At 40.3% G+C, this 25,580-nt stretch overlaps 3 protein-coding genes and 1 long non-coding RNA gene across 9 annotated transcripts in view; 1 reads left to right on the top strand and 3 right to left on the bottom strand.

Moving 5' to 3' along the window:
* Window positions 1-722, bottom strand: part of LOC125194281 (PRA1 family protein E-like) — an 868-nt gene extending 146 nt beyond the window's left edge. Inside the window, exon 1 of the mRNA XM_048092419.1 lies at window positions 1-722. Within this exon, the coding sequence (XP_047948376.1) occupies window positions 45-572 (528 nt within the window). The 5' untranslated portion in view covers window positions 573-722 and the 3' untranslated portion in view covers window positions 1-44.
* Window positions 719-3,847, bottom strand: LOC125194280 (probable serine/threonine-protein kinase PBL5). Of its 3 annotated transcripts, XM_048092417.1 has the most exons (8): window positions 3,776-3,847; window positions 3,476-3,650; window positions 3,183-3,325; window positions 2,941-3,038; window positions 2,058-2,862; window positions 1,764-1,979; window positions 1,066-1,215; window positions 719-986 (listed from the first exon to the last, which is right to left on the bottom strand). In XM_048092417.1, exons 1-8 carry the CDS (start codon window positions 3,776-3,778, stop codon window positions 921-923), a joined length of 1,656 nt encoding a protein of 551 aa, XP_047948374.1. In that variant the 5' UTR covers window positions 3,779-3,847; the 3' UTR covers window positions 719-920. The 3 variants fall into 3 exon arrangements, with proteins under 3 accessions (XP_047948374.1, XP_047948373.1, XP_047948375.1); XM_048092416.1 differs by lacking the exon at window positions 3,776-3,847 and having other exon boundaries at window positions 3,476-3,685; XM_048092418.1 differs by lacking the exon at window positions 3,776-3,847 and having other exon boundaries at window positions 2,971-3,038; window positions 3,476-3,685.
* Window positions 3,848-4,367: 520 nt separating this feature from the next.
* On the bottom strand, window positions 4,368-14,904 carry LOC125191671 (mediator of RNA polymerase II transcription subunit 15a-like). Of its 4 annotated transcripts, none has more exons than XM_048089069.1 (12): window positions 14,444-14,904; window positions 14,159-14,320; window positions 12,444-12,555; window positions 12,207-12,327; window positions 9,776-11,164; window positions 9,002-9,072; window positions 8,800-8,874; window positions 7,176-8,570; window positions 6,707-7,051; window positions 5,669-5,869; window positions 5,500-5,588; window positions 4,368-4,793 (listed from the first exon to the last, which is right to left on the bottom strand). In XM_048089069.1, the coding sequence occupies exons 2-12, from the start codon at window positions 14,308-14,310 to the stop codon at window positions 4,586-4,588; spliced, it is 4,158 nt and encodes a 1,385-aa protein (XP_047945026.1). In that variant the 5' UTR covers window positions 14,311-14,320; window positions 14,444-14,904; the 3' UTR covers window positions 4,368-4,585. The 4 variants fall into 4 exon arrangements, with proteins under 4 accessions (XP_047945026.1, XP_047945030.1, XP_047945029.1 ...); XM_048089073.1 differs by having other exon boundaries at window positions 9,002-9,063; XM_048089072.1 differs by having other exon boundaries at window positions 14,630-14,904.
* A 4,881-nt stretch (window positions 14,905-19,785) lies between these two features.
* On the top strand, window positions 19,786-20,919 carry LOC125191764. The gene is made up of 2 exons (XR_007171239.1): window positions 19,786-20,149; window positions 20,257-20,919. It is a non-coding gene; the product is annotated as an uncharacterized LOC125191764 (long non-coding RNA).
* The last annotated feature ends 4,661 nt before the right edge of the window (window positions 20,920-25,580 follow it).

Below are 25,580 nucleotides of genomic sequence, written 5' to 3'. Positions count from 1 at the left end.
ATACAAACTACATAGAACAATAAAATTGGCTCAAAATCTAGGGCTCAACGCACAACCGAGAGCAGGCCGCCCTCCGCCGCGTCGCTCTCGTCCAAAAACAAATCCTCCGTGCCTCTCAAGGCAGCGTGGGCGGCGCACACCACCAGCGCCACAATCAGCGCGACGAGCACATTGAATCCGACGTGAGTCAACGCCAGCGCCACCACAGTCACCACCGCCAGCGCCACCAGAACCACGCGATCATCCACAACTCTGCCTAGAGCGATCACCGGATCCTCGCGGCACAGGTAGAGCCACAGCCAGGCCATGAACACCACGAGGAAGACGATCATGGAGAGCGGGTGGTAGACGAGGCCGCAGAAGAGGATGATTAGGGCGATTAGGGCGTAATTGACGCGGAAGTAGTTCAAATTGTGGCGGATTCGAGACGTGGCCTCGGCGTAGCTGTAGGGGAGGGAGAGAGAGGAGACGTCGAGGAGCAGGCTCCATGGCCGGCGCGCGGCGTAGAGGGATCGGGCGCGGGAAACTAGCTGCGGCTTTGCGGCGGCGGCGGAATTGGAATTTGCGAGCATTGTTGTCGCGGAATTTGCGAGATGAGATGAAATGAGAAGATAGAGAAAGCACCGATAGCTAATTGAGGCGGCGGCGGCGGATTATGTGGGCGGAGGAGCTTTTGGGAGTTGGGGCTGTTTCAGTGTGACACACAGAATCTCTCAAAGCAAAAATAATTCAGTGATTTTAAATCGAATAGCGAGCGGATTAATTTTTTGTAATTTAATTAAGATTTTTTACTAAACTCTAAATCTAAAATAAATTTAGAATCTAAAACAAATTGATAAAACAATAAATCTCACTCTAAGTCGAATTGTTACATTTATTTATTAATTGAATTTAAGATGCAGATTCATACACATTGTAGCTCAATTAGATAAGTCAATAATGAAGTTGGTGTTGCCTTCTTTATTGCAGTTCAAGTAATTGAGTACCTGCATAATAATATAGATTGGAAATTTAATTTGATGGTGTAATTGGAAATTTAATGAAGAAACATTAGATGATACAAACCTGTTTCATAGTGATCCTGTGATGAGGATCTTGTTTGAGACAGCTGTCAGCAGCAAGCACCATCCAAAATAGCTGGTGGACATCATGGCACTCCAAAATCCTTGAATCTATGAGTTTTGGATAGTTTTTTGCTTCCAAAAGTGGCTTTGCCTGTCATCTTACAATAAATTAATTCAATAAGACATTTTGAGTAAAAATACGTTTTATTGATTCAGTCCATGAGAGAAATGTGAGAAGAGTACAAGTTACAACGCAGTTTAAATCAAAAGAGATATTTCAAGAAATAGTTGAACACAAGGGATTTCAGTCTTTCCTTTGATTAAGCCTAGGGATGGATCAAAAAGAAATTTTTATAAAGAGAATGAATCAGGAAAAGGTGTGGACCTACTCTGAGAATTATTTGAAATATATCCAAAATTAAAAATAGTGGTATTTATTATAGTATCATAAGGGCATTTACGATGATGAGCACTTCACAAGCACTATTCATGGATTTCACATCCACTTTTACACTACGTACTCATACATCCACTACTTAGGAGCTCTATAGAGCATTTCATCGACTATTATTTTTTCCCATTATGTATATAAAAGAAATATATAAGAAAAAGTTAAAATCGAAACCTTGGTGTACAGCACAGGCGCGCCCACAAATCAATATAGCAAAAGAAACAGCAAGTAGAAAAGTTATTACTCACCCATCCCACTAGACTCTTTCCACCTGGAATCTCATCAGTAGTTCTGAGGCCAGTGATAAGCTGCAACAGCACCACCCCAAATGAGTACACATCTGTTTTGTCTGACATCTTGCCGGATTCCGCATATTCCGGCGCCACATATCCAAGCGTCCCCACTACCCCACCCGAGTTAGCCCCGGTCCCATCATCCTCCTTCGCCAGCCCGAAATCCCCCAACTGCACACACCAACAACTCATCTAAAGAGTGTTAGTTATTCAGTTATTCAGTTAGTTAGTTAGTTAGTTAGTTCTGACCAGTGCTTCATAGTCATGAGTGATGAGTATGTTCCCCGGCCTCATGTCCCGGTGCACAATGCTGCGTTCGTGCAGATAGGCCAGCCCCCTGGCGGCCCCCCTTGCGATCTTCATCCTCTGCTCCCAGTTGAGAGGCTTGCATTCGCCCGACAAGTTGTCCTCCAAGGAGCCGTTGCAGATGAACTCATAGACGAGGAGTCTGTGAGTTCCCTGCGTGCAAGATCCCAACAGCATCACCACATTCTGGTGCTTTGCTTGGCTCAGTAAGTGAACTTCACTCTTGAACTCTTTCTCCCCTTGAAGGCTTGTGGCCTTGAGTTTCTTCACGGCCACCTTCCGCCCGTCCTTGAGCCTCCCTTTGAAAACCAGCCCGAATCCGCCTTCCGATATGAAGTTCTCCTCTGAGAAGCCGCCTGTCGCCTCATCAAGCTCTTCATAGCTGAACTCCATGTGGCTCCCGGTTCTAGGCCGTTGGCTGTTGCAATGGGAGCAGATCGGATCAGCAACAAACTTGTGGTGGTTGTATATTAATCCATTTGCTTCATTCTTGGGAGTTCTGTTTTCCTTTGATGTGGAACAAGAAGTTGAATTAGTACTAATAGTAGTACTATATATGGATGAAGTGTGAAGGGTTTGATCACTTGTGGGAGAGATGTGTTCCCACGAGTAAGAAGGTATCATCTCGTCGTATGAGACATGTCGAATGATGGGACCTCGGAGTTGAACAATGGTGTTGTTGCTCTTCATAGTTGAGATCCCACATGACACTCTATCCATGAAGTATTGCTTCTCTTTCTTCATCTCCCTACAAAGGCAACACCGATTCTCTTACATCCAACATTGTCAATGCCATTGTAAGAGCTTAATCAGGCAATGTAAATACCTGTCTAGAATCATACAAGTGGCTCCCAACCTTTTCACAGCTCTAACTGCAGCTACCCTACGAGACGTACAAACGGCTACCTCCACCTTCACTTTCACCTAGAAAAACAATGTACACAGCTTGGCCTTTTACAATATCATTCATAAAAAGTTTGGATGGAATAAAGGCCAAAGTGAAGTGCTGTATAGTCAATCACAAAAGGTCTTATCAAGGTTTATATATTTGGTAAATGTATTACAAACCTTTTTCTCTGATTGAAGCTTCTCTTGCAGCTTGATGATCCCACTGTTTTGACTGTATTCTTCCTTCTTCTTTCGTCTTTCGTCCTCCATAAATTTTCTCATCGAACCATTTACATGTGGATCCTCTTTGCCCTTGTATCCCACTGAAATATCACACACATTGTATACCATCATTCTAGATTATATAATGATATTACTCATCTAAATCATGCTGATATATGTTCTTTTTGATGTTGTAACCATTATTTCAAATTCAAACACACACATATGTATAGAGATAGAGAGAGGCTCACAAAGTTTAGCAGCAGAAAGGAAAGAGGAAGTAGAAGAATTAGTGAGTTGGAGAACTCCAAGAAATATGATCTCATCTCCAGGATTTATGGGCAAAGCATTGAGCATCCATTTCATCTCACTCCAACTCAAATCTATACATGTTTGGATCACCACCACCTTCTCAATCTCACCTCCCTTTGACATTTTATAGAAGATTACTTATTAATAAATATTTAATGTTTTTGCCATGAGCCCGTAATCATATTCATCATAGAGAAAACTCATGCCAAACTAATGGAACAGAAAAAAGATCTGCATACCATTCTTGAAAAAGGTATATTCAATCTTCAGACGAAGGATTTTTTTTGCTTAGATACTGCTGTGTGACTGTGTCTGTGTTTTGGTTCACAAGCTGTAGTTAAATGCTAGGCAGATTGCAAATTGCTAGCATATAATAATAGTAGTACTACATAAAAGTGACATTCATTAAATTAAATATTTGAATTTTCAATTGCTGTTTCGAAAAAAGCTAAGCAAAATCTTCGGCTGTACATGCTCATTTTCTTTTAAAAAATATCATTGTGATAGTTGATTGAGACAACATAATTGGTTTTCCAACTCATTTCATACTGTTTCCAGCCCCCCTTGCCACAATTTTGTCTTACCAAAATACTGCTAAAATAGTAAATAAAAAGATTCAGAAACAAATGAATAAAAATTAAGATTCCTCAAAATACGATACAAACATACAATATCCTAATCAGGAGAAAGATACAATGTGTCGGATTGTTAAAAAACTATTATAACTGCCTTTTCATATAATTTCAAGAATATACTCATTAAATATAATCTGATGTAGATCAGACAACACACAATTATTCAACATCCGGCAATACATATGCACTTGCTGAATCAGCCAACGCTTCTTTGTCATTCTCAAAACCAGACAACATTTTTCATGTAAGCACAAAAATATACATCACATATAATACACAACTATTCATACATGAATGACCAGAACGAATTTCGACAATCGTCTTTACAGAAGCAAACCCACATCTCAAGAGTTTGCCGAAGCTACATTTTACAGCAAGAGTATCACATCCCATTGGGCTCAAGATTCCATTCGTTCAGGCTGCACTCCGGCAGTCATCCCATGTTCCGTATTTTGAGCTGAAGGTTCCACCACCACTTTTCTGGGCGAACTCAGAAATAACAGCACGAGCACAATTATCCCAAGTTCTGGCTATGTGCTCGAGTGACATTGGCTGTGAAAGGCTTCGCAGGGAGATGCTAAATCTAGATTTGGCCTTTATGGAGAGATCTTCATATTCCTTACTGTAGACAGTCAAAAAAGAAGATTAATGCATCCATTTTCAAACTGAGAAGGTAATTTCACCTACAAAAAGGGAAGTGGTCCAAGGCTGATGTGTAGAAGCCAAAATCTTAATTTTTATATTTCCTCTTTAATTTATTAACTAGTCTAAATTTCACAGTAATAACACCCGGAGGGTTATTAAAAGAAAGATTTTTTCTTCATCAATAAGCATTTCCAGTTTTATAGTAGTAACATTTAGCTGAGAGAATTGGAATGCATCAGACCACACTTAGTTGGATGGTCCTTGGCTATTCTATATTCATTCCATCTTACACTACTACGAAGTACGAAGCATGATATATCCATTCAAATTAGGCTTCAAAGAGAATGCACATTTGAAACGAGTGTATGTACCTTACAGCTTATTAGTAGTAACCTTTTCCCTCGGAAACTCAAAATAATAAGACCGATTGCAACAGAACATATGTTTGTTGTCTGGCGAATAGTTTGTTTACAAATATTAGATGCATCGGTTGAATATTTGGTACCCTTGTGAATTCCTTTTTTATTTGAATTTCCTTTATTTGCCTTCTCAATAGATAAATATAAAGGTAAATAAATCTGCCTTCCAAATCCAGTTATGGGTTCTAGCCACTTAAGAAATAACAGAATACCAGCATAGTAAGCAGGATACACTAATGTGGAGTAATTTGAAGATAAACTCACCTGACTTCAGCTGGAAACTTGTCCAGAAGTATAGGAGAGCAATTTGGATAAGTGTTTGGGACCAGCAACCTTAGAGGTTGAATTGGAGACTGCAATTTGGTGAAACGCACCTAAGTATGTAAAAGAAAGGAGAAAAGGTGGTAAGGATAAAAAGTAACAAAAATCTCACTATTTGTGCAGAAGCATATTGTGACTTTAGATTAGGGCTAAGAGCAACAGCACTGAAAGAGCACTTCACGATAGTTCCTTCTCCACCCTCAGAAGCAGCAGCAACTGCTGTTGGATCAACATCATCTTCACTGATATAGACAACAGTGTCTATAAGCCTTTGATTTATATCCCGCAACTCTTCTTCAAGTGCATGGTTAGCCTGCAATAATGAAAGTTCATCTTTAAAGTTAATAACTAATAGGCAACCTGCAAAGTCATAAAGTACAAGTGCACCAACATAGCTTAGCAAGTATTGAGATATTGCTTAAACAATAATTTAAATAGCATCATAGCAATCAATCTTGATGTGAATCTCCAAAATTAGCCCAAGACTTGTTCTTGTAAAAACACAATTAAAATTGAAAACTAAAACATTACAAAAATAACATAAAACACATTACATAAAAACACTAATAAACATTACACTGAAAAAGATAGCTGTTCCATACCACAAAAAGATGGAACAAAATATTGAATAGATGGGAGAATAGAAATGGAAGAAAGGTGTGTGAGGAAATGACCACTTGGGAGAATAGGTGTACCAATTGTGCATTAAAACCCGTACCATTTCAAATGTTGTCTATTTTTTAGGGACGGAGGGAGTATCATATATTAAGGCGAGCAATGACATATAAGCTTAGTGAACTTCTAGTTCTAAAGGAACCATGATATAAGACTAGTGAACTTTCTTTTTCTAAAGAAACTAAGAAACTTTCCTTTATTTCTACATTTCTAGTCCTTCTACATTTCCAAGAAACCCAGATCTAGAACTTTTCTTTTTTTAGGGTTTGACAGAAAGGGGATGGGTGAGATGCTAGCGGTGATTTACAACCCGAACTTCATCATATTTTTGGCACCATTCAGTCATATTGTTGCTTAATATTCCCTGAGCTTATCAACATAGTAGCTTGTGAAAGTTTGTTAGAAGGGTCAGCATAAATAAGTAATACTTGAATACCTGCTGCTCCAAATAGAAGAGAGTTGAGAATCGACATACCTCAGTTCTAGGTCTTTTGACATTCGATGCTCCAGTAGATTCTCCATCAGATTCATTACCATTTAAATGTCTGAGGTTATCATTATTAACACTCCCACTAGATGAAACAACATTACATGGCATTGCACTAGTATAACGTCTCATTTTCTTGGCACCACTCGGCCCATCTTGAGTGAAGAAATTTCTGGCCTGCAAGCGGCATTTAGTCATAGCAACTAAATCTTCACCTACTGCAGCACGTGATCCATTACCCGGAGCAGATCCTGCAATTCTGTCCACCATACTAACTACAGAGCTAATGTCACTAACAGAGGCACTCAAAGCTTTGGGAGAGATAGACTTCGCCTGTCAAAAAAAAGGCAATAACAAAGCATAACAAGATAAGATGCAATGAAGAGGTATCAAAACCCTTAGAGAAAACTGATTTTAAATTGGTTTGCCATATATTGTGATGCAAGTTCTACCATACCACTTTGATTAACCGTTCAACTGGTTGTTCCACAACATTAGAGTTTCTGGAAACAATGGTTGGTGCAACTCCATGAGTGACATCAGGACTGGGGAATTCTGCAAGTAAAGGTGAGGCAGATATCCCAGGAGTTCCAATAGCAAGGGACTGGTTTGGCATTGACACTACAGTGGTTGGATGAAGCATGCCATTTCCAGCATTTGAGATTGATGATATACCAGAATTCATTTTCTCTGAGTCGCCTGGCATCGGGGATGGAGCCATGGAAGTCGAAGGAGATGGGGCAACAAATGGTGAGTTTGCAGATTGCAGTGGAGTTACAGCCTTGTTATGCAAAGTCGGGATACTTTGCTGGTCGATTTGTGGAGAAGAATGATGACCAATCTGCGGGGATGTTGCCTGAAGAGCATTCTGCGACGACATGGAGAAAGGTGTTCCAGGCTTCATTTGTTGGTGATGATATGAAGTTCGATGTCCAGAAGAGTTATGCTGTTGAAGAACTCCTGGTTTTGCACCCATCTGGTGTCTCGTCTTCATATCATTTGTGTCATTCATTTGATTAAGTTGCGTCATTTGCTGTCCAGGAAACTGTCCCAATTGCTGCTGAGAGATTTGTTGTTGTTGCTGTTGCTGTTGCTGTTGCTGTTGCTGCTGCTGGAGTAACTGCTGCCTTGGCATATATTGTTGCTGCATCTGCCTTTGCTGGAACTGCTTTAGATGCTGGGATGAGAACATTTGCTGCTCCTGTTTTATTTGCTGTGGCTGAAGAGTATTGGAATTTGATTGCAAGGAACTGACATTTGACTGGAGTGATGTCAGCCCATTTTGTGAAGATATAGAGCTAGCCATCTGTTGAGAGACACCCACTGGATTTTGTTGTAGAGAGTTCATGGAACCTTGTTGCTGCATCTGGTTAAGTACATTTCCCTGCCCAGGATCAATATTTGAACTAGGCGGCAGCCCATCCAGCATATTCTGACGAGAATTTGAAACACCATAGCCAGAGGATAAGGTATTATGCTGCAAACTGGTCATATTATTCTGCTGTGTAGGCATCATAGAACCCTGTATATTCATTGGTTGCATCTGAGAATTCATTTGACTTTCATTCGAGTGCATTTGAGACATTTGGGGCTGTTGTTGCTGAGGTTGTTGCAAGGCATGCATGTGAGGCTGGGTGACCTGCCCTTGCAATGAAGAACCAGGCTTCCTGGGCCTATTTGAGGTAATAAGATTCAAAATCTGTTTTTCAACTCCAGCAACCTTCTCCTTCAGATTGGCCTGAATGTCATTCTTATTTGTCCTCAGAAACATAATTAGCCGTTCTAACATAACCTTAAGAAATCTAAGTTTGTCAAGTTGATCGTTCTTAGGCTGTTGAGGATGAGAATCATGCTGCAACAGAGTAGATACATATACATCAGAGAGAATCAAAATCAAGAAACAGTGCTATCTGGGTAAGGATCACAAGAGCGTTGTGCAAAATTGAAATTTATTTTCATCGTATTTTCATGGGAACCACATGACTGATGTAATAAAATTATGTAGCTTGACTGCCTTGCTTTTCACCATTATCTAAGCCCTTTTTAAGGTAAATATGAGATTATGTAAACCAACCACTTACCTGCTGCAGCTTGGCTGCCATTCTCTGGTACATGTCATTGAGTTCAGGGTAATACAGCTCATGCATGGATTTAATCTGCAACGAAAGAACAGCGGGTGAAGCATAACAGTTCAAATTAGTAAATCAGTAGAGAATGCCATGTGATTAACCACCTCAAAAAATCTTTTAGATTGAGAACAGAAAAAACTGCATCCAACAATACCTTTTGATAAATTTCCTCTTGCCATTCCCCTCCATTTGCATTCCCAGTCTGTGAGGAGGAATCTAAAGATGCTACAGTTATCATGGGTTAGCTAGGTGAAAAGATAAGAATAGCAAAACCTTACAAACAGATGGTAGCAACAGCACATGCGAGGAATTTATGATGACTAGAGACTGAACAATCTTACTATCTCAATATGTGCATTGCATCCATATCAATTGCTAAGAATGAATGTACATCTGTAATGCCAAATTATTACATTGTGGAAGCAACAAAGACAAACTGCAAACGGTTTCATCATCTTCTCAAGCGAAAAGCTATGTACTAACCAGTACTATTCAATCAGAGGCAAAATCACTTATATTCTGTCTCTTAAGCCTGTCTATATGTTATACAAGACGATATCTTCTATAGATTGATAATCCATCAATCAAGCAACTGGTTTTCGAGAGATGGTCGGACATAGTCTGTCTACTAGTCAAGACACTTCTAAAGACTTCACAAATGCTCACAAAGTTTAAATTAGTAGCCTAAAAGTAGTCAATAAAACAATTACTTAACAAAGCATCAAATGAGACGAGAAGACCTTTTTATTGCATAATTAAGAGCAACCACTTTAGATATATTTGGAAAAATATTTCCGGTAAATACAATGATAGTAGAATAAATGTTATATGTGAACATGGCCTAATTATGTAGTACTACTTAAAAAGAGGACTGAAGTGGTAAAAAGGAAAAACTGATATCTTTAAAGAATAAAGAGTAAAAACTTACTCAATGGAACCTCTGGCATGACTCTCGAAGATTGTAACAACTGTTTCTGCTGATCAATTGTAGCTTGCTGTTGAAGCATGGGACCAGATGATTGAATTCTCTGTTGCATGTCTCTCGGTAATGTATTTGACGGTTGCTGCAAACCCATTTGCTGTTGCAGCTGCCCTGGCTGTGACTGGATCTGTGACATCAACTGCTGCTGCATTGGCTGCGACTGGGATGGTTGAGCTTGGTTAGGCAGCATGTTTGCCATGTTCTGCTGCATTTGCTGCTGAGCTGCAAGCTTAGATTGTTGTAGAATATGGACAGGTTGCTGATTTGATTGCAAGCTGGAGTTAACATGTTGGATTCCACCCATTTGCTGCTGTTGGAAACCAGAAAGATTTGCCTGACCACCTGATTGTTGTTGATGCATATTTGGGAGGTTATTCTGCTGACCACTTGACTGCTGTTGATGCATGTTTGGAAGGTTATTTTGTTGATTGATAGACTGATGCTGCTGCATGTTGGAGATGTTGTTCTGCTGAGTCATGATTCTTTGCTGATGCTGTGTGTCAATCATGTTATTCTGTTGGGCAATCATCTGATTTTGTTGCATGTTTGCAGGACTTGGCTGTTGGGTACTAGGCTGCTGTTGCTGTTGCTGTTGCTGCTGCTGCTGCTGCTGACTCGAGAGCATTGGGTGCTGTGACATAGAACTTTGCTGCTGATGCATGACGGGAGGTTGTTGTGGTTGTTGCTGCTGCTGTTGTCTGAGGACTGGTTGTGGTTGCTGTTGAAGCATAGATTGACTTGATTGCTGAAGAGATGTCTGTTGATTTTGAAGTGTCGATGACGCTGATGTTTGCCTCAAAGAAGATTGCATAACAGCTGGCTGAGAGGATTGCAGCTGATTTGGCTGCAATAGGTTCTGTTGCTGCTGCAACTGAGACTGCACCATAGATTGTTGCAAACCTCCCTGCCCATATTTCTGCTTCAAAATTTGTTGTTGCAGCTGCTGATTGTAAAGATATTGCTGTGAATTCTGAGACTGCTGTTGGCCATCCTGTGAAACAACCTGCTGCTGTCTACCCATAATCTGTCTCTGGGAGCTTGCATACATATTAGCAGGCACACCTTGCCCCATTGAATTCCCTACTGCATTCGGAGTTACACTAGACATGTTTTGCATGTTAGGATTCTGAACAGAAACATTGGGCATGGTACCCTGGGACATGCCGCCAACAGAGGGCATTGAAGGTGTCAAACCAGCAGAATTCGGCACTCCAGTTGATGGGATGTTATTCTGGATATTTTGGGATAAAATCTGTTGCCGGGATTGATTAGAAACCATTGGAATTGGTAGTTGCTGGACCTGATTTTGCATTTGGGACTGCATGCTTTGAGAAGCTGCCGAAGATGCACACAAAGAGGACAGATTTATCAGGACAAGTATATCAAATGTTAAGAGTATGGAAGCATGTTATATTGATGAATAATGAAATCCGCTTATGGGAAAAATCATCAATCTTTAAGAAGCTATAGCAACTCTATTGAGTAACAATAGAGAGCTATATTACATGTCAATTCAGAGTATAGGTATCAGTGCTTCAGTGAGAAGCAAGTGTACCAGGACAACTGAAAATGGCTACCTTATGAGAACAGGAACTGAACATAAGAGACGAGATCTACACCGGTATGTAGTTCAGGACGGACAGCACTCAATTGTCAAACAATATTAGCCTGATTAAGTGCTTTAGTAAATTATGATTAATGTAATCAAGCAATCTAAACCATGCTTAATGCATCAATAATAGATTAAATTGAATAAATTTGACTTTTCCCACTGAATCTATGTCATAAGTTTGATCATCGTGGTTCTAAAGGTGGAATTTGTTTAAAATATTTTGCAAAGTTATATACACACTATTCATTCCCATCTGTTAAGGTAACAGAAGTTCTAATGACTGAAGACTGAAATACTTGGGTCAAGAACAATCCAGAAATAATGTTTAAGATGAGATGGCAAGAGAAGTTTATAAAGGCTAGATTTAAACCATCGAATCGAGTGTCTGAGACAATTTTTGATAAATTACAAGTAATCCTCAATTCCACTATTTCTACTGATTTGACTTTTCAAAGATACTAATATTTGACAAGATTATAATTTTTTAAAAATACTCCAATTGACAAGGCTAAGAGTCATAAGAATTAACATGTCTATAGCTGGGTGAGTTTCAATCCACACAGTTACCGACTTACTGCACAATGTACTACAGTCTAAATACCATTAGAGTCATCAAAAAGTAAAGCAATGTCTGAGATATCCAAATATTCGGTATATTTTCTCGATACTTGCATTTTTCAGGAAATATTCATGATAGTTCACATTACAAATTGGGCAAAAATGTAAAAACTATCAGGGGAGAAATAGAAACAGATGTTCCTTTACCAGGATCTTGAGGATTTTTGCTATTACTTGCAGCATTAGACTGAAGAGAATTCGCCATAGGATTCTGGGATTTGTTCTCCATTGTCAACATCTTCAAAGATATTTTTCTTAAATAATCCGACTGTAAACAAATGAGAAAGGTCCAAGTTACAGTAAATTTCAGTAAAAGGAAACCAAGCAGTCAATTGCAACATTGGCTTTTAAATAGCTAAAAGGTAAACCATGTGAGATGTATACCTGGCTAGTTGCTGCAGTATATATTTTTTCCTCAAATCTGATGGCTATTTTCTTGAGTTCCTGCAGTCCCTCTTGTCCAGAGAAAGGAAGATGTCTTTTCAAAGTCTCCATTCTATTAATTGAGCATCATATTGTTAGTCTGAAATTGACGACATGAGCTGGCAATGAAAGTTTATTTATGTAGATACATTTGTACTGATCTTTAGGTAAGAAAGTATGATTTCAAAATAGAAGGCAAGCTTCACAAAAATTGGCCAACATAAGTCCATATCAAAAGGAATTTACTCGACTTTCAGAAGTTCTCAAGGTCAGCACTCAATGCATTACAACTACATATTGAATGTTTTCTATTGACTTACCCCATCAATCTATTCTCCAAATGTATAGCAAAAGCACCATAGGCTTGTGAATATTATCTGTTTTATTTAGAAAAACCACACTCTACAGAATTGGCATCTCGAACCAGAATTACAAATAAGACGTCTACTTCCTCGTGATTCTCATCTGCACTTGAACGTTTCACAGACCACAGGGACCAGATAACTAGATCTAACTGACTTTCTAGCTCCAGCTGCCTACTAATTCACATTTAATCCTCAATATTATCAGTATATTAGATGACCTAATCCCATGATATGGGATTAGAGAGAATCAAGGAGACTCCTTAAAAAGTATTGTTCAATCTAAACAATGGAACTTAAATGAATAAGGGCCTTAACAAATGAGACGTTTATGGTTAAACTTTTATTTCTCAAGTGGCATGCCACATCAACTAACAATTGCCAAGTTGTAACACAGTATAATATCTGAAACACCTAGAAGCAAGAATTGAAGTATTCAAAGGTTCCCCAATATTTCAGTTTTTGGGTCACTCATTAAAAACCTTTTTCCTGAAATTCCCATTGAAATTGATATATTTACCAAAATTTTGTTAAAACTAACATACCCATATTTTCATCTTTGCTTACACAAGCTAAACGACAAAATCAACTTTAGGATTCAAACATCCAAAAATCAACAAAACATTTCTGTTTTCATGGTTGCCCATATGGCCATGTCCATAAATTATGATGAACAAAAAATTCATTTTTTTTCTAATACTGATATCGAAACTGGCATATGCATGCAGCCAAATTTTGTAGAGCCTGAGATACTGATAGCTAAACCACAAAATTAACCTTAACGGTTCAAATATATGAGAGGTCCAGCATGTGTTGTCTACACTCTATGAAGGTTATACACCATACAGATCTCATAATCTCCTTCAACATTTGTTGTAACTTTTTCACATAAACTTAGAAGCAATGTTTGTTACTGGCAAACAAATGGGTAAATCCAGTTTGGGAGAACAGGAATGAATGACCATTAACATGTTTTTTCCTTCGGACAACCAATTTAAAACCTCATGTTTTGTCAAACATGTACCAGGCATCTAAGCCATGGTCATGCAGCATTTAAGAGAAGAAACTGTTGTTTCAGGTTTTGGTAGCACTACTCTTGACCAACCCGTGATTGGATTCAAGCTAAAGCAGCAGTTAACTAATAAACTAGCATACATGTTCTTTAGCAATGCACACCTCTGCTGGTCCACTATTCCCAACCAACACAAAAATTCAGGAGGGGATTCGAAAGCATGTAAAGAATCTTAATAAACCAACAAAAAGGGGCAAGCTCAAGAACACCAAATAATAAAGGGGAAAAACTGGAAATGTTACATCTTGTTTACAATCCTCTGTCTGGAATCCTGCTGCAGCTGACTCCTCCAATCGCCGCCTTCCATACCGGCGGCGGGCACTGCTTCGCCGCCGATGACCTGACCGGGCATCGGAACCTGCCCTTGCGCTGACCGCCAACTGTTGCTGTCCATCTACCGCCTCCTAAAACAAGCACAATTCACGCGACTAATTCAAACACCACCATCATCTGCCCTCTCCAAACAAAACAAAAGACGATTTCAAGTAGGTTATGTATGAAATTGAGATTTTGACTGAAATTTTGACCTTAAAGGAATCAGCGATGAAACTGGAACAAGCTACAGTTGTGGATGGATGAACACAATAATTGCAAATCAAATTAAGAAAAACGATGATTCAGAGTAGCGTGAGAGGTGAGTGAGTTTGGGGGTAGGGTATCAATCCAATCCAATCCAATATACCTAATTGAAAAACAAGTATATATGCATGCACCTTGCAAATACTGCAATTCAATAACTCTTTTACTGCTTTTCGAAATCAAAAAAGGGAACTGCCTAATTGAAAAACCTTGGAATTTAGTGTTGCTCGATAACCAAAAATATTATTGAAATGTATACTAAATTCTTCAGGCAAGCATATGGAATAACTTCGACTTGTTTGGTAACTGAAAGTCTCGTGAAAATCTTCTTTTATTTTTTTCTTTTACTAGATATGATATGATTTCCATAGTTAATAGATAGAGAAAATATGCATAATGCATATTGTATAAGGGAAATTTTGGGGAAGGGGATGCGTGTATTTTTTGTTCTGCTTTTGATAATAATTTTATAGGGTAACTGTTTTTAAAGTCGCCAACTTTCAATGAATTTCGGTTTTTCCCACGAATTTTAAAAAGTTCGTGTAATGTCATGAACTTTATTGTCGGTTGTCATTTTCCCATATCAGGTTTTCCGGTCTGATTCAAACTGTCTGTTTCCTATCAAGACAATGTCCAAATTCTTTTATCTTACTATCATTATCTTCGTCTTTGAAGTAGCTTCGCGTGGGTACCTTGTACGCCTCAATCGGAACTCAGATGGAGAAGTTATGGCCATTATGATGGCACAAGGTCGCACAAAGGTCGCAGCCTTCATCAAATGACCATAACTTCTTCATCCGAGTTCCGATTGAGCGTACAAGGTACCCACACGAAGCTATTTCAAAGACGAATATAACGATAGTAAGAAAAAATAATTTGGACATTGTCTTAATAGGAAATGAACAGTTTGAATCAGACCGAAAAACCTGATATGGGAAAATGGCAACCGACAATAAAGTTCGTGACATTACAAGAACTTTTTAAAGTTTGTGGGAAAAATTGGAATTCATGGAAAGTTGGTGACTTTAAAAGCAGTTACCTCTAATTTTATACCCAAATTTTATTTGAGGATTAGTTACTTCTTCATTTCTTACTCATCTCCTACTAAACACAGTGATGGGACTAGGCCTGCAAATTTAGTCCGCGGGTTTCGGGTATACCCGATTCCGATCCAATACCCAACGGGTTTTGGGTATCCGAAATCCAAAATTATGAGTTCGGGTATGGGTTTGGGTAGTTAATGTTATGATTTTTCGGGTTTAGGGTACCCGAAACCCGTATTAGGATACCCGACTAATACCCGATTAATTATGTATTTGTGATAAATATTTTTATTTAGTATAGGGCCTATGGCCCGTAGTAAAAATTTAGGGTAAATTTATTTAATCACATGTAGATTTATGCCAAAAAAAAAATTATTTTGAAATTAAGTAGTGTCTATTTGTCTAATGTCTATTATATAGTACTACATATATATATATATATAGTCATAGAATCATAATCTAGAGAAAGCTAAAGCATTTGAATTGAAGTTTATACTTTTAATAATAGTCAATAAATAGTACTATTATTGTGTTATTTTTATTAATTTCTATTCTCATCACGGTATAATTTATATAAAAGAATAAATTTGAAATACGCTAATTTCGGGTTTATGGGTACCCGATTAGTTAGGTTCAGGTACCCGCAACGGGTATTAGGATATCCGAATTCACATACGGGTCCGGTAATGGGTATGATATTTTTGAAATATCGGGTTCGGGTACCCGAATTTTCGGTTTTGGGTACCAGTGGGTACCCGAATTTACAGGCCTAGATGGGACCCATCATCACTTATCATTGCAGCAAAAAAAATGGCAATTTCGTTGTATCGGCGGCCCCTATACTTCGGCCCGACATCATGTGAGCAAGTTCAATCAGGTACCCAGTAATCCAGCCTCACACTTGTGCCTGAGAGATGGAAACAACTACACGACAGCAATGGGATTTGAACCCAGACTCATTGCAGCAAGATCTGTCCTTCCGTTGCTAACTGCGCTACCCCTGCAGGCATCACCATCACTTAACGTGCAGCAAGATCTGCCCTTCCATTGCCAACTACGCTACCCCTGCAGGCATCACCATCACTTAACGTTGCAGCAAGATCTGCCCTTCTGTTGCCAATTGCGCTGCCCTATGGGCGACACCATCACTTATCATGTTGGTATATATAGTTAGGGATGTAGTAGGTGACTTTCATGTCAAATTTGAAGATCATCAATTTTGAGGGGTAACTAAGGACATCCGCAATGGTGTGGACGATGCGCCGGACGATGCATCGTACGTCGCATAGCATCGCAGATGATGGGTTAACCATCGTCCGCGTCCGATAAATCGTCCGCGGACGATGCGGGGAGGTTACCCCATCGTCCGTCGCATCGTTCGCCACTGTGGACGATGGGCCGGACGATGTGTAACATCCGTGACCAAAAATGTATACATATATAATTTTATGTAATATTAAGTGTAAAAATATATGAGTCGCTTTGTATACACATGCGTGTATAATTCATATATGTTACATATTTAACTATTTACAAGATTTTTGTTTATATATGAAAATCTAATGAGGACACGTGAAATGGAAACTCGACAGATTTGAAATCACATCTCTTATATATTTTGATTTTTGTATAGCTTTGAACGTAGTATTATATACTAGTAAATTGGAATAATTTATTGAATTTATTAAAAGTTGTGATAACATTTAGAAAATGATAAAAATATATATTTAAATAAATGTAATGCATAGTATAATTGTGTTGCATATACGTGTTGACCACTTAGCCACTAATCTCATGCAACTAATCTCTACGTTGCATGGGTGTGTACCATTTATATTATATTTATTGTGGAAAATCATTTTAAAAGGCTTTAAATAAATAATATAGTTGCCGACTCAAAAGTGTGGATATATATGTACTGTTAGACGATAAAAAGAAGAAGGAAGGGAGAGGGAGGAAATAAAAGAAAGAAAAATAGAGGTATCCGGAATTAAAATATCAGCTAGCAAGTATGTATGTACCTTCAATAAAAGATGAAAAAGAAACGAAGAGAAAAGAAGAAAAGTTTTGGTAAGGATCGGTGTTACTGAATCTGGTGTTCGATTATATAGTCAATTATAATCAGGTTTGTATGATCACAATTTTAATTATACATATGTGACGTGGTTGATTGATATTTATTGACTTAGAGTGAATATGACGTATAGATGATATGATTATGTGTTTTCTGATATTAATGGTGGAATATAATATGGGTATGTGATTGGTGTAATAAATATGTTATATATATATGATATTGAAAATTATATGAGTCATATGATTAAAGAGGATCTGTGACAGTCTTGCACTGGATCTGAAAATATAGAGGGACATTCGGGTCAAATATAGAGGGACCTATGAGTCCAAATACAGAGGGACCTATGAGTCCAATACAGAGGAACCTTCGGGTCGAATACAGAGGGACCTATGAGTCCAATTACAGAGGAACCTTCGGTTCATAGAGGAATCCCGGGCAGATACCAGGCTTGATTTATCACATAATAATTAATTGAACAAAGAGGCATATACATATAGATATGAAACTGTTTATGGTTATCTGTGATGTGAATTTGATATGGTGATGTTATTTAATATAGATGATTGAATGGGATATGGATATGAAATTGATGCAACTGATGAAATTTACATATGGTATTGAAATTATATGAATCACGCGATTAAAGAGGATCTGTGACAGTCTTGCACTGGATTTGAAAATATAGAGGGACCTTCGGGTCAAATATTGTCACGACCGCAATTAGCTAAGGATAGCATAACTCGGTTTATCGCGACTAAGGAGGGATTATAAGAAGCGGGGATAGAAATTAGGGGAGATTAAAGTCGAGACATAAGGAGACACACGATTATAATATTAAAGGATATTACTTATAACAAAATATATTCGATCAAGGGGACTCGAGAGACTGTTCTTACAAGTTCGACTTATCAGAGTTTAGAAATTTAACAATAAGCGAGCCCTTATCAACGGCACAGCGGAAACAAAAGAACACGGTTCATGTGTGGAGACATGAACCTCCGAGAGTTTTATTCTTATATAGCTACTAGTCTGCCCTCCACAGCACTTGATCCACCCTTCCACGATCAACCTGCACATTTAGAAATATATGCAGGGCTGAGTACGAAGGTACTCAGTGAACATATTGCCGAAAAAAAAAAAAATACACATATACATTTAAAAAAAAAAATTGTCAAGCCATTACTACAGTAACACTCAGGGATTTTATTAAAAGACCCGAGCTTACTAAAATTATTCACATTGGGCTGCAGCCCCTTTTTCCTGTACTTAGCCATATCTGATCATCTTGTGCCGCTGAGATGGTGTTCTCATACGGTCACCTTCCCTGCCCATCATGACAGAGGTATCCTTGTGCCGGGAAGGTGGCCACCTTCCACGGTCACCTTCTCTGCCGTCCGTTCACGGTCAGAGGTATCCCGTGTACACTAGTCCGAGCGGGGACACCACCCTCACTGGGACCCGAATTCGACTTATATATCATCATTCATAATTCACTTGGCCTTAGCCAACAGATAGGCATCATACACAAAACATTTATGGCAAGACAATATCAAATCACGAACATAAGTTCGAGTTTTCATAAAATAAAGTTTGTATTTTTAGTATAAGAAAGCTCACCTTGGTCGTTTAGTTTTTCTTACTTGAATCTTTCGTTCCAACTCGACTTGCGAACGTACCCTTTTGAAAATTTTACAATGAGAAAGTACTAGTTTAGTTTTAAAACTTATCCAATTTAGAATGAAGATCTCACGCTTAAACCTATTACTAATACTAACATTATTATTATTATTATTATTATTATTATTATTATTATTATTATTATCCTTAAGAAATTTCTAAACTTACATTATCGGTTATGATTTCTTTTGTTATTTCCGATTCTGATTAAAATTGGGTTCCATGTCTTAATAGTATTCCACGAGTTATAGCAACTTGGATCATTACTAAATATGTTGCTTAACCATTTACTCTTAGGCCCAGAATATTTAAATTCAAAGTTGGGCTTACTTCCATTATAACTACAAGCCTAAATAATTAAAAGCAGTTGGGCTTGATGTTATATTTTACATAACCTAAACAATTTATTCATGAGCCCAATTAACAAACCCACACTCAAATACCCTAACTTCATCTTCCTCCCTCATTTCTCCTAAAACAGAAGAGCTGCAATTCCTGCCTCCACTGACCCCGCCGGACGTCACCCCTCCGGCGCCGCCATCGTACCGCCGCCGATTTCGACGGCGTCTCCGCCCCCCCCTCCTTTCTCATCTCTCTCTCTCCCTCTCTCTCTCTCTCCGCCTTTCTCTACAGATCTCCGTCTCCCCCACTCCGCCGCCGTCGACCTCGGGCCCGCCGTCACGCCACCGCCACCACGGTTCTGCCCCAGCGCCGACGCCGACCCCTTTCTGGATCCGCCATGGCTGAGAGCACGGCGGCTCGCCGTGGCGGCCTCCCTCTCTCCCTCTCTCGGTCCTCCTCCCTTCACCGCCGGCATGCACCGCCTCCGCCACCGAGGTCGTTCTCCGACAGATAGGGTAATCAACCTTCTTCTTGTTCATCTATTTTTTTCCCTCTTTTCCCCCCCTTTTTATTTACCAAGATTTTATTTTTGAAGTTGGAACTTGTAAATTCAAAATTTCAGATTTTAAGGAATGAAAACAGTGGCGAATTTCGGAGCGTGGGCTGTCGATTGTCGGCGACGGAGTGCCGAGTTCGCTGCCGGAAGTCTCTCCGGCAAATTTCTATGTTATTTAAGCTAAGTTCTTAGTGCTCCTTAAAGTCTGCCATTTCTAAGTTCTTGAGAGCCTATAGCAACTAAGTTCTTGAGGTGCTAATTCCATCAAATACTAATTTAGCATTTTGGGACAGAGGTTGTTTTAAGCCTACGTGCAACATGTTTGGATACAAAAATTTGTGTCTTGAGCAGAGACGTCTTTGCCTATGTGTAAAATATTCATGGATGCCAAATTGGGGTTCTACCTATTTGAAATTCTGGCAGAGACATGTTTGGTCTATATGTCATGCTGAAACCTATATGTCATGTTGTGAATATGGGGAGGAAAGTAAGGATTTTTGGTACTCACCTTGTTGTGATGTGGAAAAAAGAAGGATTTGTTGTTAGCTGGATTTTCTTCTATGTAAACGTCCTTTTCTTGGAAGGATTCTTGTTGCCTTTGTTGCCTTTTTAGAGGTGAATATTTTGGTTTGTGAAAGAGTGTGGCAGTGAAAGTGACGGTATATATGTGTAAGGAAGCCAAGTTGGCTGACATTCTTCTGCCAGTATATTTTTTTGTCAGGAGAGTTATGATTCTCCTGCCATATCAATAAATGCAGCATTAAATGTTGCTGAAAAGATGATCCTCTAGGATCCGGCTCTTTACATAATGTATTTGTATTAATCATGATTTAGAATCTTGGTTTACTCATCTATTTGAATTGTTTTGGTGTAGGAAAAACCGGTCCAAGTTCGTAACGTCTTAGCGGGTCGTTACATACTATCCCCCTTAAAAGAAATTTCGTCCCGAAATTTAAGAATTACTTAGGAAAAAGCTCGGGATATTTTTCCTTCATCTTCTCTTCCAGCTCCCAGGTTGCCTCCTCCTGTCCGTGATTTTTCCACAAAACTTTCACCGTAGAAATCGATTTATTTCGGAGTTGTTGCACCTTCCTATCCAGTATTGCCACCGGCTTTTCTTCATAACTCAGGTCGGGTTCCAGAGCGATTTCTTCGTGACGAATCACATGTTTTGGGTCGAACATGTACTTTCGAAGTTGGGAGACGTGGAATACGTTGTGTACGTTTCCGAAGTTGGGCGGTAGTGCTAAACGATATGCTACTGGGCCCACTTCCTCCAGAATTTCATAGGGTCCAATGAATCGTGGTTTTAGCTTACCCTTGAGTCCAAATCTTGTTACCCCTTTGGTTGGAGATACTTTCAAGAAGACCTTCTCTCCAACGTTAAATTTCAGATCGGTTCGACGTTCGTCGGCATAGGATTTTTGCCGGTCTTGCGCCTCCTTGATCCGACTTCGGATTTGTCTCACGATCTCAATCATCTCCGCCACTGATTCTGGGCCCAATACTTTTCTCTCCCCTACTTCGTCCCAATAGAGTGGAGACCTGCATTTTCTTCCATATAGTGCCTCGTACGGCGCCATGTCGATGGTGGCTTGATAACTATTATTATAGGCAAACTCTATCAGGGGCAAGATGGACTCCCAGTTTTCTCCTCTATCGAGTACGACAGCCCTCAACATATCTTCCAGGGTTTGAATTGTCCTCTCAGATTGTCCGTCGGTCTGGGGGTGGAATGCGGTGCTGAAATTTAATTTCGTTCCCAATTCCCTTTGCATGCTTTGCCAGATCCTGGATGTAAGTTTCGAGTCCCGATCTGACGTGATGGACACAGGCACTCCATGCAGACGCACGATTTCTCGAATATATAACTGGGCTAGTTTCTCTGATCCATATGTGATGGGGATAGGAATAAAATGGGCACTCTTCGTAAGTCGATCAATGATTACCCAAATGGCAGTATTTCCGCGCTTGGTTTTAGGCAGGCCTGTTACGAAATCCATAGTGATGTGTTCCCACTTCCATTCGGGAATCTCCAAGGGTTGTAATTTCCCGTAAGGCCGTTGGTGCAATGCCTTGACCTGTTGGCAAGTCAAACATCTTTCGACAAATGATGCGATGCTTCTCTTCATGCCATCCCACCAAAATTTCCTCTTCAGATCCTGGTACATTTTTGTGCTTCCGGGGTGTGCGGTATACGGGGTATCGTGTGCCTCACTCAATATTTCGTTTCTTAGATCCGAGTTGGCCGGTACGCACAGCCTTCCTTCAAAAGTAAGAGCGTTGTCTGCCTCTTCCTTATAATTGCTTTGCTCACCGGTTCGCACTTTCATTCGTATTTTCTCCAGAGCCTCATCATCTCTTTGTGCGTCAACTATTCGTTTTCTCAGATCGGGTTCTAGTACCAAAGTGGCGATCCTTGCTTCCACCGTTTCTGGTGCGTGCACTATCTCTATCCTCATTCTGGTGAATTCCCGTATCAGTGCTTCCTCTTGGATGGCCAGGCCCGCCAGTTGTTGAGATTTTCGACTCAGCGCATCGGCTACCACATTGGCCTTACCAGGGTGGTAATTTATGCTACAATCATAATCTTTCACCAGCTCGAGCCATCTCCTCTGCCGCATGTTCAGATCCTTTTGTTCGAAAAAGTACTTTAGACTCTTGTGGTCAGTGAAAATCTCGCACTTAACTCCATATAGGTGGTGCCTCCAAATCTTCAGTGCATGGACTACAGCTGCTAATTCCAGATCGTGGGTTGGGTAATTCAGTTCGTGGGGTCGGAGTTGTCTTGAAGCATAAGCTATCACCTTCCCGTTCTGCATTAGGACACACCCGAGTCCATTTTTTGAAGCATCAGTGTAGACTACGTAACTTGTTCCTGGTTCTGGCACTGCCAACACGGGTGCGGTGGTTAGTTTCTCCTTTAGCAGTTGGAAACTAGCTTCGCATTCGGGGGTCCATACAAACTTGATGCCCTTTTTGAGTTGTTGTGTCATCGGCCTTGCAATCTTTGAGAATCCTTCGATGAATCTTCTATAGTAACCGGCCAGACCTAGGAAACTCCGAATTTCGTTTGGGCTGGTTGGCGATTTCCAGTTTTGCACGGCTTCCACCTTTGCTGGATCTGCCCGGATTCCTTCCGCTGTTACTATGTGCCCAAGGAAGTTAACTTCATTGAGCCAGAATTCGCACTTGCTGAATTTAGCATAGAGCTTTTCGATCCTCAACGTCTCGAGGGTGGTTCTCAGGTGCTCCGCGTGTTCTGTTCTGTTCTTCGAGTAGATAAGGACGTCGTCTATAAAGACCAGAATGAATTTGTCGAGATATGGGTGGAATATGCGATTCATCAAATCCATGAACACCGCAGGGGCATTGGTCAATCCAAAAGGCATTACTACAAATTCATAGTGACCATACCTGGTGCGAAAAGCTGTCTTAGGTATGTCTTCAGACCGGATTTTTAGTTGGTGGTACCCGGACCTTAAATCAATCTTAGAAAATACACTGGCTCCTTTAAGCTGGTCAAATAAATCATCTATCCTTGGCAGTGGGTATTTATTCTTGAGTGTCACCTTGTTCAGTTCTCGGTAATCTATGCACATCCTCAAGGTTCCATCTTTCTTCTTAACGAATAGCACAGGAGCTCCCCATGGCGACACACTGGGTCTGATGAAACCCAGGTCTAAGAGTTCTTGCAATTGTAGTTTGAGTTCTCCCAGTTCCTTTGGTGCCATTCGGTACGGTGCTTTGGATATTGGCGCAGCCCCTGGTTCTAAATCAATGGTGAACTCCAGCTGTCTGTCTGGGGGCAGCCCCGGCAGTGTGTCCGGAAACACATCTGGAAATTCTCGCACAATCTCCACATCCTCAATCTTCTTTTCTTCCTTCTGCTCATCGCTCAAGTAGACGAGATAGGCGGGACATCCTTTTCTAACCAGTGCGGCTGCTTGTAAGACTGAAATTATGGATTTTCGCTTGTTCATCGTGATTCCGTGGAAATAAACTTGCCCTTCTCCTGAAGTTTGAAAAGAAATCTGCCTTTCATTGCACTTGATGGTGGCGTGGTTCTTGGTCAACCATTCCATTCCTAGTATAATATCGACATCTTCCATTTTCATTACTCCCAAATTATTAGCGACAACCTTACATTCTCCAAGCAAAATTTCTAGGTTCGAGCATCTTTGTGTTATTTCTATAATTCCCCCTACTGGTGAGGACACCGTTATTCTAGGTTCCGCTGGTTCTGTTGTGAGTTCTAAGGTGTCTACACACGAGGTTGATATGAAGGAGTGCGAAGCACCAGTATCAAATAGTAGAACAACGGGTACGTTCAGTAGGGTGCCCATACCTGCCAGATTCTCATGGTTGTTGTTCCGCTGGTTTCGTCCCAATGCATACGCCCTGGCCTGTGTTGGGAGGCTCTGTCGTTGTGGATGCGGGGCCTGGTGCGGGTTGTTTTGAGTATTTGCCTGTAGAGCTCGCAGGTGTTGACGTTGTGCTGGTGGGTTAGTTGGTGCACTCCTTCCTTGCGGTCCACTACGACAATTCCTGGCGATGTGGCCATTCTTTCCACACGTATAACAAGTCATCTCTCCGGCCCTGCAGATTCCGCTGTGAGGTTTGTTACATTTGGGACAAAGATTGGGTCTTGGCTGAGTGTATCCTGTCGGGTTGAAAAGAGGCTGCCTTGCAAAGTTTTGAGGGCGGGGTGGTCCGTGCCATGGCCTCTTTTGTCCCCACTGGTTCTGGTTCCCTTCCCACTTTCTCTTGTCCCTTGGGGCTTGGGTCGTGGTCTGCAGTGGCATATTTGTGGGGTTGGGTGTAGGTTTTTCCTTAGGCAATGCAGCTTCGATATCCAGTGCCAGTTTCAGAGCTTCAGAATATGGTAGTATGCCACGACTGGCCAATGCTACTCTTATTTCGTGCCTCAAGCCAGCACAAAATTTTTCGGACATCTTTTCATCGGTATCCACCTGATCAGCTCCATATCTAGACATGTCAAAGAAGGCGCGATCATATTCCGTCACCGACATACGTCCCTGTTTCAAATTGTAGAACTCCGTTTCCTTCTGCTTTTTATAGCTCTTGGGGATGTACTTGTCGTAAATTCCTGTCTTGAACTGCTCCCAAGTTAGGTTCTCTAGCTGATGCAAGGTCATTGTCTTCTTGCGGGCCTCCCACCAGTAATCTGCTGACCCAGTCATTTGGAGTGAAGCACAAATCAAACGCTCCTGGTCTGTGCACTGCAGTAAGTCAAATAGGCGCTCTAGCGTACGTATCCACGCTTCTGCTTCTGCGGGGTCGCCTCTTCCGTCAAAAGTTGGCGGGTTCTTCTTCAGAAAAGTGTTCACAATCGTCCTATCCACCGTTGGGGCAGGTGGAGGCGAAGG

This window comes from Salvia hispanica, chromosome 6, assembly GCF_023119035.1.
Source record: "Salvia hispanica cultivar TCC Black 2014 chromosome 6, UniMelb_Shisp_WGS_1.0, whole genome shotgun sequence".
NCBI classification, from domain to species: domain Eukaryota; kingdom Viridiplantae; phylum Streptophyta; class Magnoliopsida; order Lamiales; family Lamiaceae; genus Salvia; species Salvia hispanica.
Note: the sequence above shows the minus strand (reverse complement) of the source record. Positions and strands in the feature narration are given on the sequence as shown.

Bases quoted from the DNA above. Each gene is read 5' to 3' on its own strand.
- LOC125194280 (XM_048092416.1), bottom strand. From the start codon at position 3,659: ATGTCAAAGGGAGGTGAGATTGAGAAGGTGGTGGTGATCCAAACATGT. The intron at 1,980-2,057 runs GTCAGAACTAAC...TGGTGTGTGCAG, and splicing joins CTCATGACTATGAAGCACTG to TTGGGGGATTTCGGGCTGGC. The intron at 1,216-1,763 runs GTGAGTAATAAC...GTAAGATGACAG, and splicing joins GAAAGAGTCTAGTGGGATGG to GCAAAGCCACTTTTGGAAGC.
- LOC125191671 (XM_048089069.1), bottom strand. From the start codon at position 14,310: ATGGACAGCAACAGTTGGCGGTCAGCGCAAGGGCAGGTTCCGATGCCC. The intron at 12,328-12,443 runs GTATACATCTCA...ATTTGTTTACAG, and splicing joins ATACTGCAGCAACTAGCCAG to TCGGATTATTTAAGAAAAAT. The intron at 9,073-9,775 runs GTAAGTTTTTAC...TGATAACTGTAG, and splicing joins CATGCCAGAGGTTCCATTGA to CATCTTTAGATTCCTCCTCA.